Here is a 16,197-nt window from a genome sequence, read left to right on the forward strand (position 1 = left end):
AAAAAGTCCATTAATACAAATCATGGCCAAAATTTACATTTGTCTCACAGAGATAGATAACATCAACTGCAGCAATAGCAGGCAAACACGTCCTCTGACTGGAACCTCAGACTCGGACTGGTAAGAATTGGATTGTAACACCTATCAAATGATATTAGAACCCTCAGAAACTGTGTGGCACTTTGTGTGCTTTAGAATCTGGCAGTAGAACCATCCGCCAACAACACTAGCAACCGGGTGTGAGAACTTCACATAGAGTAGAAAAATGGTAAGGAGAATGATATGACAAGAGAGAGGAAGAGACAGAGAAGGAGAAGAGAAGGAGATAGACTAGGAAGCAATCACTTGATGTATTTCATTCATATCAAACGTTTACAATAATTGGGCCTTTATACAAGATTAGGTCACTATATATGGAGGTGACCGTTAAAACAGGTGACTGTTGCATTCTAGATAGGAGATAGAAATATGCTTCCTAGAATATTTCCTAGAATCATGCATGGAATAAAGGTAATTCAAATGGACCCCTTGCATTAATTGCTAGCATCCCCCCTTAAGGCAAGAGGTGGACATTTGAACCTACTACAATCTAATGAGATGCTGCTTCAGAGAATGAGTCCCCCCTCAAATGGACACCAAAGAGGATCCCAACACCAAGGCACGAGAAGCGATGTTTGTCGTGAGGAACGGGCTTGGTGAGGAAGTCCGCCAGGTTCTCTTGGGTAGAGACGTACTACATGGTGATGTATTCTTCTTTTTTGACCACCTCTTTGAGTACGTGGTATGCAATCTTCACATCCTTGAGCTTGTTGGAGACCTTGGGAGAATGAGAAAGTGAGATGGCAGATCAATTGTCACAAAACATTGTGATGGGGGGTATCTCTTGGGCATGTATAGTTCGCTTGCATATGAGGAAACTTTTTGTATACAACATTTATGGTATAAGGATTGATATAAGCAAAACTAGTAACAATGTATCTTTGTGGTTTGATATCTAGTAATGAAACTTGATTTTGTATCAATATATCTTTGTTTGCCTTAATTCTTTAAGTTTGTGTAAAACCTCAGTTGAATACAAATGCAATAAAGTCTTTACATATTTGGCATAACGTTGCATCTAGGTATAGAACTGTACCTGGATGTACCATTATGCCAAAAAAACTTTATACCTGCATTCGTCAGAAAAATCATTGGAATGGAAGTAAGAATTTGCATGCGTTCATTGAAATTTATGTCAAAAATTTCTTGTGTCCGTCGGTATATGCCAAAAAAGCTTTATACCTGCATTCGTCAGAAAAATCATCGGAATGGGAGTAAGAATTTGCATGCGTTCATCAAAATTTATGTTAAAAATTTCTTGTGCCTGTCGGTATATGGTCGGAATAAAACATCGGTATATACATCGAAAAAAGTGTCGAAAACATTTCATTTCCAATGTTTATTTCGACCTGTATTGTGACATCTTTTTCAACAATGCTTTCGATGATTTTATAGTGACACTTTTTTTGATGCACTTATAGATGATCACAAATTTTACAAGAAATTCTTTTTTGTTGGAAAATACATCGGTATTTGCTTGTCTTGTAGTAGTGCGGCACGGGCGGCCATTGAGTAAATCTATCATCTAGTGTGTGCTAAAATACTAGTATACATGTGAACTTGATGCCGACATTACACTTAGCACGTTTATCTCTTGTTCACATCGTGTGTAACACATTAGAGTGGAAAAATCATAAGTTATGCATGAAGTGCAAAAAACTGCTCGAGCAGACAAAATTACAAAGTGCTCCAAATTAATAAAACCTTTGATGCTAATCACTCGTAATGACTCTGAATGCTTCGAAGAAAATCCAGTGTGGCCTATCGAAGCCATTCACCCAGGTAACCGCCACCATAAATGGGGTTAACAAATCGACTCAAAGTCCTTGTGATCTCCACTAATATCTGCTTCATCATAAGCGTTTTGAATATCATTTGCACTCAACACCCCTCAATGTCCTTCATGATTTCTTTCTTGAAAACATCATAAATTCTCTTATAATTGGGATCAAAAATAATGGCCAACATGTCTTTCTTCCTAATACAAGATTTAAAAAAGTTTATAAACATAAGTTTAAGCATTTCCCGATACATCAATCAAATAGTTTATGAAATGCAACCATAAAAGAAAGTGTTAGTTGTAGAACTCTAGTGTAACTTATTCGACACTCAATCATTTACCTTGTAGCCATGATTCTCCTTTTCCTAGCACTACTGCCTATTATAAGGCTATCAATTTTTTGATAGCTCTGGTGTTCCCTTGTACCTATTCAAGTGTTTTTCAAATGGTGAAATTTGGCTTTAAGCTTATTTAATTTATCTTGTTTCTTGATTTGCATCTCCTTCTCTTTGTTATTCTCTACGTCTTACACTTAATTTATCTTGTTTCTTGATGCAAAATTTGATGTGTGTGTTTGTTGCATGTAAGCCTCACCATACACCGCTAGATGTTTACAATATCCTAGAAATCTGTTTTTTCTATCACCGGTGTGACAAACTAATTTAGTTAAATCACTACATGGTGGGTTACCTAAGGTCAATGGGTCGGGTGAATAGAGCACACCATTAACCCATGAGTCTACATGTTTCATTCCCTTAGACCTAAGTGAAAAAGTGGATGCATTATCCAATGTGGTTGTCTTACATAAGGACCCTTGATCGATACATATTCCTCTTCTACATGAATATGGATATTTATCTTACATTTTTTCATGTTATTCATATCCTCCAAGGGAAGTATGGTTCAACCTAAGGTTAAGAATGAAAGAAGGATCATGGTAAGATTAAAGGAGACATATAGATGACAAAAACAAAAATCATATGAGATATTTTTCATATAGACTACAAGAAGCTAGTTGTGGACTAAAACTAGTAATAAAATTTTATTTTTTGAAATTAATTATGGTTATGAAGTCATTTTTAAATGAAAAATAGGCTAATCCTTACAATGCCCTTTTTGTAGTCCATATTTTTCCTAATGGTTTAACCAAAATTGGTTATCAATCTATTCTTAATGAATGGAACTAGCATAGGAGGAATGGCCTTTACATATGACTTCTTATTAGAGGGTTGGTTAAAAAATCACAAGGATCTCAAAAATGGTCCAACAAAAATGAAAATCTTGATTATACTTGTGAGAATTTAAAGTAGCGCTGCCATGTCCAAGCACAATCTAGGCCATCAAGATGACCAAGCAATGCACCACCACAAGCACAACAAGGTGCAACTCTAGCCTATATATGGCTCTTCAACTTCCCATGTTTCCACACATGAGATAATCCACACCAACACACCTTACAATCATTTGATGCTGGAATTTTCACCCCTCTCTATTCGAGCCACCCAAAGATAGAAGCGAGGGTCGCCCAAGACCAGAAGCTTGAGCGCTCTGATACCACGTCAAAATGCATAGTAGCGCCATCCCAATTCATGGTCTCGGGCCACTTCCCTGCTTGCAAAATTTGAGGGGGATAATGGAGGTGAAAATCTTACTCGGGGTAGTGGGGATTTCAAGATGGAAAAAGGGAGGCCAACTAATCCCACATAAAAAGGTAGTGTGGAAGATGAAAGGGTATATATATTCCAGAGGGACCCCTCCTATCGGTAAGATGGAAAAGGGAAGGCCAAGTAATCCCACATATAAAGGTAGTGTGAAAGATGAAAAAGGGACCCCTGGACTATTTTTAACTCCCCCAAGCATATCTTTTATGGAAGATTGGAGGGTTGGTTAGGCAGGGTGGGGACTTGCCTTAGCATGCCAGAACCTCTGTAAGCCCATGCAGACATGTGTACCTCTCCAAGTGTGCTAACGGCTCTAGAAAGCACACTGGGCACATATGTTAGCCAGCCATGTATGTTATGCATGTGGTGTGATATCATGACACATCATGGGCGGTGTGGCAACAACTGTTGGTTTCCAAGAATATTGCCTATACTATGAAATTTTACAAGCTATGGAATTGAGGTTGGAAGATGCATGAATGTCCGGACCTCCTAAAAAAGGTCAAGTTGAATCATAGGAAACATCCTTACAACCACCTTATTTGCTACATCCATAGAACTACCTTACACGCTACACCAAGTTTATCATATTGATGGTGGATAAGCTACATTGATTGGTGGACAAGCTATGTCTATCACTAAACAATGTAAAAAAACATTTACTAAATCCACAATCAAGATAGAAAATAAAAGGGGGTTCTTCTAATTATTGGTCTAGTTCTATTATATTGCTTCAATGTATTAACCAACGAGAACAAGTTCTTGCATTCTCAAGCATAGTTGCTTCTTGAGTTTTCTCTTTACATAAAAGCTCTTAAGTTCAAGAGATTAGAAGCTCCAAAACATGTGACATGTACATGCACTTGACACTCATCAATTTCTGTGAGTATCATGTGATAGATAAAAGCTCTGAAGTTCAAGAGATTAGAAGCTCCCAAACATGTACATACATTTGACACTCACTTTCTATGAGTATCACTATAGATAAAAGCTCTTAAGTTCAGGAGATTAGAAGCATGTGACATGTATGTACATTCGAAACTCATGAGTTTCACGATAGATGTGTATTGATGGTGGTGTTGTATATTAGTTCATGTTACATTCCCAAAGGGTGTACTTATAAGCTTTTGAATGGTAGAAGGTTCAATTACACCTCCTCCAAAACCAATGGGTTTCCCATAGCAACCTATTCTGACTAATGTGCACACCTTTGGTTTCGGGCACCAACATCAAAGCGAAAAGGAACATCCGCTAAAGAAAACGAATATGGCAAATTTAAAAGGAGGTTCTTCTAATTATTGGTCTAGTTCTATTATATTGCTTCAATGTATTAACGAGAACAAGTTCTTGCATTCTCAAGCATAGTTGCTTCTTGAGTTTTCTCTTTACATAAAAGCTCTTAAGTTCAAGAGATTAGAAGCTCCCAAACATGTACATACATTTGACACTCACTTTCTATGAGTATCACTATAGATAAAAGCTCTTAAGTTTAGGAGATTAGAAGATCCCAAACATGTGACATGTATATACATTCGAAACTCATGAGTTTCACGATGACAGTATCATGTATTGATGGTGGTGTTGTATATTAGTTCATGTTACATTCCCAAAGGGTGTACTTATAAGCTTTTGAATGGTAGAAGGTTCAATTACACCTCCTCCAAAACCAATGGCTTTCCCATAGCAACCTATTCTGACTAATGTGCACACCTTTGGTTTCGGGCACCAACATCAAAGCGAAAAGGAACATAATGATAACCCATCCGCTAAAGAAAACGAAGATGGCAAATTTGAAAGTACAAAGCATGGTCAAGAATGTCTGAGCGATCAAGAACTTGAAAAACATGTTAACGAAGACCACCACGCTTTGCCCTGCCGATCTCATCTCAGGAGAGAGCAGCTCGCTTGGCAATACCCACGAAAGAGGACCCCATGAGACTGAAAATGCCAACACAAACAAGCACACCATAGCCACCTCCAACACGCTTGCATTGTGAGATAGCGTTGTTGCCGTGCTTCCTTGGAGTCCCAGTCGAAAAATGATAGTCATCACCACCTAATCATTTCATTACGTAAATAATTAGCATGAGCTTAGCAACAATTAATGCTGCTTTTTAATTAAAAAACGTAGAAGTTATGTGGACCATTCAATAAATAAACTTAGACTATAATATATGTACATGCATAATATATATATGTATGTATATGTGTATGCATATGCATGTGTGTATATATGTGTATGTATATGTGTATGCATTTGCATGTATATATATATATATATATATATAAGCCATTAAGGTGACAATACATACTAAAAACAACTAGTTCATAACACCCAATTGAGTCTCTATAAGGATGCATAACTAGTTACCCCAAGCACACCAACCAAGTCTGCACAGCTTGCAATGCACCCTTATCACCAACTTTTTCCTACTTTGTTATTTATATGATCATTTCTCATTTAAGGACTTGGTTGATTATAGTAAGACACTTTTTTAAATATTTCCTTTTTTTCTAGGCTAAATAGTTAGTTCACACATAGACATGGTCTTTATGTTATGTATGTGATCACAATATAGGCCATTTTGGACTTTTGCTTATGTTATACAATTTTATCTTCTTCTCTTTTCCTTCAACAAACAACTTTACTTTTAAAACATAGGTGCATACATTTATATGAACAAATAACTTTTTATTTGGAAAACTTAACTTCTAAAACATAAGTGCATGAACAAATAAGTTTTTATTTGAGGGAAAAAAAAACTTCCAAAACATAAGTGCATACATTTTTCTAAACAAGGAACTTTAATATAAAAAAACTGATAAATTAAAACATACATGTCTGTAACATGCCATGTTCTTTCATGTCAAAGAGATTACCTGAGCTGTTATCATGAAGAGGCTGGGGACGAGGAGGAGAATGCGACGGCCTGCTATATCAACTAGATAGAAGGAGATGCAATTTCCAATGAGGATGACGGTGCCTGTGATGACGGCAGAGTAGAGTGCGGCGGAGTCCTTGAAGCCAACAGTCTTGAAGAGGAGGGGGCCATAGAATATGATGGCGTCGCTGCCGGCCATCTGCTGAAACAGAGGAAAAGAGAACGCCATCGCCAGTTGGGGAAGGTTGCGACGCTCGAACAAGCTCTTGAAAGAGGCTTGCTCCGCCCTACTGCTCCTTAGCAGGTCGTCCAGCTCTTTTTCTATTTGGTCGGAGCTTCCTCTCAGCTTGGAAAGCACTGCCTTCGCTTGCTGCAAGTGGCCCCGCTCTATCAAACTCATGGGGGACTCCACCACCCACAGCGCTGCCACAGTTAGCAGAACTGCCGGAACTCCAGCCGCCCCTAATGACAGGCGCCACCCCCACGGATGAACTTTGGAAGCTGCGAAATTCACAAGGTTGCCTATCAGGAACCCAGACACGCCGTTCAATGGGAAGAGCGCCACCAGTCTCCCCCGCCACCTTGGTGGTGCAATTTCCGACAAATACAACGGTACAGCCTGTGGTAGTTCACCATACATCCACTCATTATCAAATTCTACTAATATATATTGATCATAGGTTAATTCTACTAATATTTATTGATCATAGGTTAGTTTTCACTTTTGATATAATTTGATTCCAGGGCACTTTCAGCTTTTACTGGTGCTCCACTTTGCTTTTATTAGTGCTAGCTTCCTGTTGCTATCCCACTTTATTAATGAGGGCCAGCAATCCAGCTACTAAAATATACTGACGAAGCTTATGTTTTGCAAGTGCAATTGGCCCCCTTCCCTATGATTATGTAGCGAAGTCTGCTCCTCCTCTTGCAAACGTGTTCTAGCTCTTTTCTTTTGATAATGCCAAGGACAAAAGGATTTTAGGCTTGCACATGCACATGGGGATGGGCCTATGTGCTTACATATGCGGTGTTACGACATGAGGGCCTTGGAACTATAAAAGGCATTAGCCCTAGGATGATGGTAGACTTTGAATGTCACTTTGATATTGGATATCTTTAGACTTCTCTAGATTTCTCTCTAATCTAGGCTAATCAAAGTTAATTAAGCTAATCTTAGGCTAATCTAGGTGTAGCTTTCTTGCACAGTGGCATACACACACCACCACACACACATAGAAAACAAACATTGAGCAAGGGGTGGGGGAAGTTGATTTTAATTGAGGGACTTATCTGTCACATGCAATGCAACATGAGTTTAAACACAGTTGTTTGATGTAATTAATTTACATGAAAATGTTATACAAGGATTATTTAAAATACATGCTTACACGCACGTATATTTTTTTTAAGAAAATAGGGGTATTTTGAAGACATGCGCAATGCATGTGGTATATAAGTTTTTGCAAGAGGACATCCCCGTGGAGCAAGCAGTCTATCCCCTTTTCATCCACTAGCTCCAAGGAGACACACTAGGTCCGAGAGAGAGAGAGAGAGAGAGAGAGGCAAGGAGAGAGGTTATGTGTGTATGAAAGAGATAGAGGGTCTCTACTAGACCGTGGCCTTCAAGTAAGACCCATTACTCAGTAAATTCTACTTTGGATGGCCTTTTTTTGAAACCATAGGGTTGAAGGTGGGTTGCATTTGAAGGCTGAAAAGGGCTTTGGAGCCCACTGCAGCCTTCAAATTTCAGCCCTGGCATTGTGTACGACAATAAAATGTGTATACACTTGTGTGTGTGAGAGAGAAAGAGGGAGAGAAATGTTGTCGAGCTCATCTAGTGCGTACAAAGCCTATAGACGCAAGAGAGAGAGAGAAAGAGGTATTAACGTCAGTAGAATGCAACACGAGGGCATATACGACCAATGATGGGACTCGAAATCCATTAAGAGAGAGAGAAATGCAGGAGGAAGCACTTGCAAAATATGTAGTGTTGCTATCGAGGAAAGGTTTTAGTCACGTTTTTTTAATCAAAAGATTTTTCAAAACCTTATAAGGCTGAAATTAAATTAGCTAGCTAGTATGGTCCTCTCCAAAATAGCCGTTAACCCAAAAGCTTACGTGATTAGCAAAGCCGATGCCGCAACCCAACAACACCCGGCCCGCAAGCAACATGCCAAGGTTCTGCGCAGCACTGCCAAGGATCGAACCCACGTCGAAAAAAAGGCCTGCAGCCAGCATGGAGCGTTTCCTTCCAAAGCTTTTGGTCACCTTGGACGCTAACAAGGTTGCCGGTAGAGCTGCAAGATACAGCGATGAGCTATACAGCTCCAACACCTGATTGTTGTACTTGCAGAAGGCGTCGGCTTGGCTTGCAGCTTGCTTCTCTCTAACCACCTTCGGATAGAACTTCTCCAAAAATCCATTCATAACGGACGTACCTCCTGTCAAGTTTTCGAGCCGCCATAGTATAAGTATGCTTAAGCCTTAATCGACGCCAATATAACCTAGTAATGATCCAGTATAGGTTCTATTTATGTTGTATGCTTAAGCCGTAATCGATGCCAATAACACCTGGTAATGATACAGTATGCTTAAGCCTTGGTCGACATTATACCCTAATCTTGTTCTACAGTACCATTAGTTGTATGTTGTATGTTTAAACCCTAATCGAGGGCAATATCATTCCTAATCGACGCCAATAACACCTGGTAATGATACAGTATGCTTAAGCCTTAATCGACATATTTACACCCTAATCTTATTCTACAGTATCATTGATCTAGCGCCCTGATGTCACCTTTTATTAAGACCTTGCAATCAGTAACAAAATTGCAGCAATCTACTTGAGTTTTGAGAGGAGAGGAGCAAACCAGCAACGGAAATATCGTAGCCATACATGAACCCTCCACAAGAGGCCATGATGCACGTAAGCAAGACGTAAAAAGTGAGCTCCTCTTTTGGATCCATGAGAGCCTTAGGAGTGAAGGTGAATGGAGCAGAGATTTTAGGGTAATTACAATGAGAAGGTTGGAAGGTTTTCATAAGAACTCATTCTCTTTACCTTAATGTGTCCGCCACCTTCACTTTCTTTGTTGCAAGGTGATCATTGCTCCTTTTTTTTTAAAATAAAAATGTTGCTCTCATACTTACTTTTCAAGTATTCTTGATTTTTTTTTTTACTATCCCATGAAATAAACGTGTCCCTTGGAAAAAGAAAAACTTTGGATCTCACACTTAGTATCACACAATCTAAAGCAGTATTTAAAGCAATGCTGGAGAAAAAAAAATCACATCCACTGAGAAAAAAGACAAGTTGGAGGACAATTGGTTTCCCCTATTCAAAATCTCATTTTATTAACCGATTTTTATCACTAAAAGCCTGTCAATTTTTATAAAGACGAGTAAATTCAATTGGTTTTTTTTTAATTTTAATCCGTACAAAATACACTAAAGGATGGGTTTTTTTAGCACCAATCTAAAGCACTTTCATCCCAATAAAGGTATTATGCTTCTCAATCATAATTATTTTCACACACTCAATGTGCTTTAGCATTCCTACATAATGAATACAATTACTTTTCAATCATTGCCCTTTTTTTAAGGCATACAAACCTTGTTCTGTTATCTTTTTATTTTTTCAATAGAACCCATCTTATAGTTTACCATTTAAAGGGATTTAATTTATATAAGTGAATAGTGGGAATTTTTAAAAAAATACTAGATTCTTTCCACTTTGTGCTTTCCAATCCTCCAATTTTCAAGCCTCACACAACAAGACAAAGCACCTACAGACGCGCACACAGACGTGTTTACTCAACTAAAAAAAAACTTACGAGCGCGTTTATTTGCACCTCTATTAGTGCGTCTACAGACCCGCGTCTAAAGGCGCATTTAAAAGATAGCAAACAGACGCTCCTATAGACGCGCATATAGACACGCAAATAGACGGTCGAGGAGAAATTTTAAAAAACATACAAACGCATACATAGACGCGTTTATAGACGCAATTATAGAGACATTTGTAGACGCACAAATAGACGCTTCTTGAACAGACAGACGCGTATATAGACGCTACAGAATATTTTTTAAATTTTGTGTGCTTGAACAGAATGTTGTGTATGTTGTGTATGCTATGTAGTTACAGGAATCCCATTTCTACATTGTGTAATTCAATTCTTACAGCCAACCGCATTTTAATTAGCACTCTTACAAGCATGTCTATAGCCGACATTAATTACAATTTTAAATAAAACATTACAACTTCAAAACGTTTAGTTATAAGGCATTAATTGATAGCTCAAAAAGTGCTTGTATGTACATATAGCACGAAGCTAAGCCACATCATGTGGCTTAAAGTACCAAAAAGCTCTTAAGTTCAAGAGATTAGAAGCTCCAAAACATGTGACATGCATGTACATGCACTTGACACTCATCAATTTCTATGAGTATCATGTGATAGATAAAAGCCCTGAAGTTCAAGAGATTAGAAGCTCCCAGACATGTACATACATTTGACACTCACTTTCTATGAGTATCACTATAGATAAAAGCTCTTAAGTTCAGGAGATTAGAAGATCCCAAACATGTGACATGTATATACATTCGAAACTCATGAGTTTCACGATGACAGTATCATGTATTGATGGTGGTGTTGTATATTAGTTCATGTTACATTCCCAAAGGGTGTACTTATAAGCTTTTGAATGGTAGAAGGTTCAATTACACCTCCTCCAAAACCAATGGCTTTCCCATAGCAACCTATTCTGACTAATGTGCACACCTTTGGTTTCGGGCACCAACATCAAAGCGAAAAGGAACATAATGATAACCCATCCGCTAAAGAAAACGAAGATGGCAAATTTGAAAGTACAAAGCATGGTCAAGAATGTCTGAGCGATCAAGAACTTGAAAAACATGTTAACGAAGACCACCACGCTTTGCCCTGCCGATCTCATCTCAGGAGAGAGCAGCTCGCTTGGCAATACCCACGAAAGAGGACCCCATGAGACTGAAAATGCCAACACAAATAAACACACCATAGCCACCTCCAACACGCTTGCATTGTGAGATAGCGTTGTTGCCGTGCTTCCTTGGAGTCCCAGTCGAAAAATGATAGTCATCACCACCTAATCATTTCATTACGTAAATAATTAGCATGAGCTTAGCAACAATTAATGCTGCTTATTCTAAAAACAACTAGTTCATAACACCCAATTGAGTCTCTATAAGGATGCATAATTAGTTACCCCAAGCACACCAACCAAGTCTGCACAGCTTGCAATGCACCCTTATCACCAACTTTTTCCTACTTTGTTATTTATATGATCATCTCTCATTTAAGGACTTGGTTGATTAGTAAGACACTTTATTAAATATTTCCTTTTTTGCTAGGCTAAATAGTTAGTTCACACATAGACATGGTCTTTATGTTATGTATGTGATCACAATATAGGCCATTTTGGACTTTTGCTTATGTTATACAATTTTATCTTCTTCTCTTTTCCTTCAACAAACAACTTTACTTTTAAAACATAGGTGCATACATTTATATGAACAAATAACTTTTTATTTGGGAAAAAAAAATTAACTTCTAAAACATAAGTGCATGAACAAATAACTTTTTATTTGAGGGAAAAAAAAATCTTCCAAAACATAAGTGCATACATTTTTCTAAACAAGGAGCTTTAATATAAAAAAACTGATAAATTAAAACATACATGTCTGTAACATTGATCTAAACATGCCATGTTCTTTCATGTCAAAGAGATTACCTGAGCTGTTATCATGAAGAGGCTGGGGACGAGGAGGAGAATGCGACGGCCTGCTATATCAACTAGATAGAAGAAGATGCAACTTCCAATGAGGATGACGGTGCCTGTGATGACGGCAGAGTAGAGTGCGGCGGAGTCCTTGAAGCCAACAGTCTTGAAGAGGACGGGGCCATAGAATATGATGGGGGCTCCACCACCCACAGCGCTGCCAAAGTTAGCAGAACTGCCGGAACTCCAGCCGCACCTAATGACAGGCGCCATCCCCATGGATGAACTTTGGAAGCTGCGAAATTCACAAGGTTGCCTATCAGGAGCCCAGACACGACGTTCAATGAGAAGAGCGCCACCAGTCTCCCCCGCCACCTTGGTGGTGCAATTTCCGACAAATACAACGGTACAGCCTGTGGTAGTTCACCATACATCCACTCATTATCAAATTCTAGTAATATATATTGATCATAGGTTAATTCTACTAATATTTATTGATCATAGGTTAGTTTTCACTTTAGATATAATTTGATTCCAGGGCACTTTCAGCTTTTACTAGTGCTCCACTTTGCTTTTATTATTGCTAGCTTCCTGTTGCTATCCCACTTTATACTGACGAAGCTTATGTTTTGCAAGGTTCAAACCTTAGAAAGTGCAATTGGCCCCCTTCCCTATGATTATGTAGCGAAGTCTGCTCCTCCTCTTCCAAACGTGTTCTAGCACTTTTCTTTTGATAGTGCCAAGGACTAGACAAGTACATAACAAAAGGATTTTAGGCTTGCACATGCACATGGGGATGGGCCTAGGGACATGGGACTTAGGAGCGCTTACATATGCGGTGTTACGACATGAGGGCCTTGGAACTATAAAAGGCATTAGCCCTAGGATGATGGTAGACTTTGAATGTCATTTTGATATTGGATATCTTTCTTCTCTAGCTTTCTCTCTAATCTAGGATAATCAAAGTTAATTAAGCTAATCTTAGGCTAATCTAGGTGTAGCTTTCTTGCACAGTGGCGTACACACACCACCACACACACATAGAAAACAAACATTGAGCAAGGGGTGGGGGAAGTTGATTTTAATTGAGGGACTTATCTGTCACATGCAATGCAACATGAGTTTAAACACAGTTGTTTGATGTAATTAATTTACATGAAAATGTTATACAAGGATTATTTAAAATACATGCTTACACGCACGTATATTTTTTTTAAGAAAATAGGGGTATTTTGAAGACATGCGCAATGCATGTGGTATAAAAGTTTTTGCAAGGGGACAACCCCGTGGAGCAAGCAGTCTATCCCCTTTTCATCCAGTAGCTCTCCAAGGAGACACACTAGGTGAGAGAGAGAGAGAGAGAGAGAGAGAGAGAGAGAGAGAGGTTATGTGTGTAGTATGAAAGAGATAGAGGGTCTATACCAGGGTTGAAATTTGTAACCCTGCCTTGGATTTCAAAAAGTGAATGCTTGTACAAGGTACCGTGGCCTTCAAGTAAAACCCATTACTCAGTAAATTTTACTTTGGATGGCCTTTTTTTGAAACCCTAGGGTTGAAGGTGGGTTGCATTTGAAGGCTGAAAAGGGCTTTGGAGCCCACTGCAGCCTTCAAATTTCAGCCCTGGCACTGTGTACGACGATAAAATGTGTATACACTTGTGTGTGTGTGAGTGTGAGAGAGAAAGAGGGAGAGAAATATTCTCGAGCTCATCTAGTGCACAAAGCCTATAGACGCGAGAGATCGAGATCGAGAGAGAGAGAGAGAGAGAGAGAGAGAGAGAGAGAGAGATTAACGTAGGTAGAATAAAACACGAGGGCATATACAACCAACGGTGGGACTCGAAATCCATTAAGAGAGAGAGAGGAGTTCCATTAAGAGAGAGAAATGCAAGAGGACACACTTGCAAAATATGTAGTGTTACTATCGAGGAAAGGTTTTAGTCACGTTTTTTTAATCAAAAGTTCTTTCAAAACCTTATAAGGTTGAAATTAAATTAGCTAGTTAGTATGGTCCTCTCCAAAAGTATAGCCTAATCACGGTATAGCCGTTAACCCACCATTGCCCGCCTAATCATCTCTAAGCCTTGAAAAGCTTTTGGGTGAAAACCTCTTGTAAGCCTGAAAAGCTGAATGCGTTTGGGTGAAAGCTTACGTGATTAGCAAAGCCGATGCCGCAACCCAACAACACCCGGCCCGCAAGCAACATGCCAAGGTTCTGCGCAGCACTGCCAAGGATCGAACCCACGTCGAAAAAAAGGCCTGCAGCCAGCATGGAGCGTTTCCTTCCAAAGCTTTTGGTCACCTTGGACGCTAACAAGGTTGCCGGTAGAGCTGCAAGATACAGCGATGAGCTATACAGCTCCAACACCTGATTGTTGTACTTGCAGAAGGCGTCGGCTTCACTTGCAGCTTGCTTCTCTCTAAGCACCTTCGGATAGAACTTCTCCAAAAATCCATTCATAACGGACGTACCTCCTGTCAAGTTTTCGAGCCGCCATAGTATAAGTATGCTTAAGCCTTAATCGACGCCAATATAACCTAGTAATGATACAGTATAGGTTCTATTTATGTTGTATGCTTAAGCCGTAATCGACGCCAATAACACCTGGTAATAATACAGTATGCTTAAGCCTTGGTCGACATTATACCCTAATCTTATTCTACAGTAGCATTAGTTGTATGTTGTATGTTTAAACCCTAATCGAGGGCAATATCATTCCTAATCGACGCCAATAACACCTGGTAATGATACAGTATGCTTAAGCCTTAATCGACATATTTACACCCTAATCTTATTCTACAGTATCATTGATCTAGCGCCCTGATGTCGCCTTTTATTAAGACCTTGCAATCAGTAACAAAATTGCAGCAATCTACTTGAATTTTGAGAGGAGAGGAGCAAACCAGCAACGGAAATATCGTAGCCATAGATGAACCCTCCACAAGAGGCCATGATGCACGTAAGCAAGACGTAAAAAGTGAGCTCCTCTTTTGGATCCATGAGAGCCTTAGGAGTGAAGGTGAATGGAGCAGAGATTTTAGGGTACTTACAATGAGAAGGTTGGAAGGTTTTCATAAGAGCTCATTCTCTTTACCTTAATGTGTCCGCCACCTTCACTTTCTTAGTTGCAAGGTGATCATTGCTCCTTTCTTAAAAAAATAAAAATGTTGCTCTCATACTTACTTTTCAAGTATTCTTGATTTTTTTTTTTTACTATCCCATGAAATAAACGTGTCCCTTGGAAAAAGAAAAACTTTGGATCTCACACTTAGTATCACACAATCTAAAGCAGTGCTGGAGAAAAAAAAATCCCATCCAGTGAGAAAAAAGACAGTTGGAGGACAATTGGTTTCCCTTATTCAAAATCTCATTTTATTAACCGATTTTTATCACTAAAAGCCTGTCAATTTTTATAAAGACAAGAGTATATTCAATCAGTTTTTTTTTTGAATTTTAATCCGTGCAAAATACACTAAAGGATGGTTTTTTTCTAGCACCAATCTAAAGCACTTTCATCCCAATAAAGGTATTATGCTTCTCAATCATAATTATTTCCACACACTCAATGTGCTTTAGCATTCCTACATAATGAATACAATTACTTTTCAATCATTGCCCTTTTTTTTAAGGCATACAAGGCTCTTTCCTTTTTCCTTCCAACCTTGTTCTGTTATCTTTTTATTTTTTCAATAGAACCCATCTTATAGTTTACCATTTATTATTTAAGTGAATAGTGGAAATTTTAAAAAAATACCAGATTCTTTCCACTGTGCTTTCCAATCCTCCAATTTTCAAGCCTCACAAAAATATTAATTTGGAGATTTTTTTAAGACCTTTATTATGTATTGGTTCCTAAAAGTATTTTTTACCTTGCCTACATAATTTGTGTGGCAAATCAGCATCACCAGTTTTTTTTATATTTTTAAGCGATTATTATCATGTTTTCTTTCTAGATGTTGAGACTAGGAGTATTAAAAACTATAGTTTCTCAATGGGTTCTCTCAAGGTAGAAATAA

The 16,197-nt window shown here is 38.6% G+C and overlaps 2 protein-coding genes across 3 annotated transcripts; both read right to left on the reverse strand.

The window, feature by feature from the left end:
- Positions 1–5,046: 5,046 nt before the first annotated feature.
- LOC147622250 (sugar transport protein MST4-like) lies at positions 5,047–9,459 on the reverse strand. Its single transcript, XM_086823358.1, has 4 exons — positions 9,293–9,459; positions 8,541–8,863; positions 6,421–7,041; positions 5,047–5,596 (listed from the first exon to the last, which is right to left on the reverse strand). The coding sequence occupies exons 1-4, from the start codon at positions 9,387–9,389 to the stop codon at positions 5,186–5,188; spliced, it is 1,452 nt and encodes a 483-aa protein (XP_086679484.1). The 5' UTR covers positions 9,390–9,459; the 3' UTR covers positions 5,047–5,185.
- Positions 9,460–10,692: 1,233 nt separating this feature from the next.
- LOC147622251 (sugar transport protein MST4-like) lies at positions 10,693–15,302 on the reverse strand. 2 transcript variants are annotated; one of them, XM_086823360.1, is made up of 4 exons: positions 15,085–15,302; positions 14,333–14,655; positions 12,194–12,594; positions 10,693–11,548 (listed from the first exon to the last, which is right to left on the reverse strand). In XM_086823360.1, the coding sequence occupies exons 1-3, from the start codon at positions 15,254–15,256 to the stop codon at positions 12,256–12,258; spliced, it is 834 nt and encodes a 277-aa protein (XP_086679486.1). In that variant the 5' UTR covers positions 15,257–15,302; the 3' UTR covers positions 10,693–11,548; positions 12,194–12,255. The 2 variants fall into 2 exon arrangements, with proteins under 2 accessions (XP_086679486.1, XP_086679485.1); XM_086823359.1 differs by lacking the exon at positions 12,194–12,594 and having other exon boundaries at positions 15,085–15,296.
- Positions 15,303–16,197: the final 895 nt, after the last annotated feature.

Source organism: Cibotium barometz, chromosome 29, assembly GCF_041138505.1.
Source record: "Cibotium barometz isolate CiBa-2024 chromosome 29, ASM4113850v1, whole genome shotgun sequence".
NCBI classification, from domain to species: Eukaryota; Viridiplantae; Streptophyta; class Polypodiopsida; order Cyatheales; family Cibotiaceae; genus Cibotium; species Cibotium barometz.

Coding starts and splice junctions, on each gene's coding strand:
- LOC147622250 (XM_086823358.1), bottom strand. CDS start 9,389: ATGGATCCAAAAGAGGAGCTCACTTTTTACGTCTTGCTTACGTGCATC. Junction 8,864..9,292: donor CTACGATATTTCCGTTGCTG/GTTTGCTCCTCT, acceptor AAAACTTGACAG/GAGGTACGTCCGTTATGAAT. Junction 7,042..8,540: donor GCATCGGCTTTGCTAATCAC/GTAAGCTTTTGG, acceptor GAACTACCACAG/GCTGTACCGTTGTATTTGTC.
- LOC147622251 (XM_086823359.1), bottom strand. CDS start 15,256: ATGAAAACCTTCCAACCTTCTCATTGTAAGTACCCTAAAATCTCTGCT. Junction 14,656..15,084: donor CTACGATATTTCCGTTGCTG/GTTTGCTCCTCT, acceptor AAAACTTGACAG/GAGGTACGTCCGTTATGAAT. Junction 11,549..14,332: donor GCATCGGCTTTGCTAATCAC/GTAAGCTTTCAC, acceptor TGAAATGATTAG/GTGGTGATGACTATCATTTT.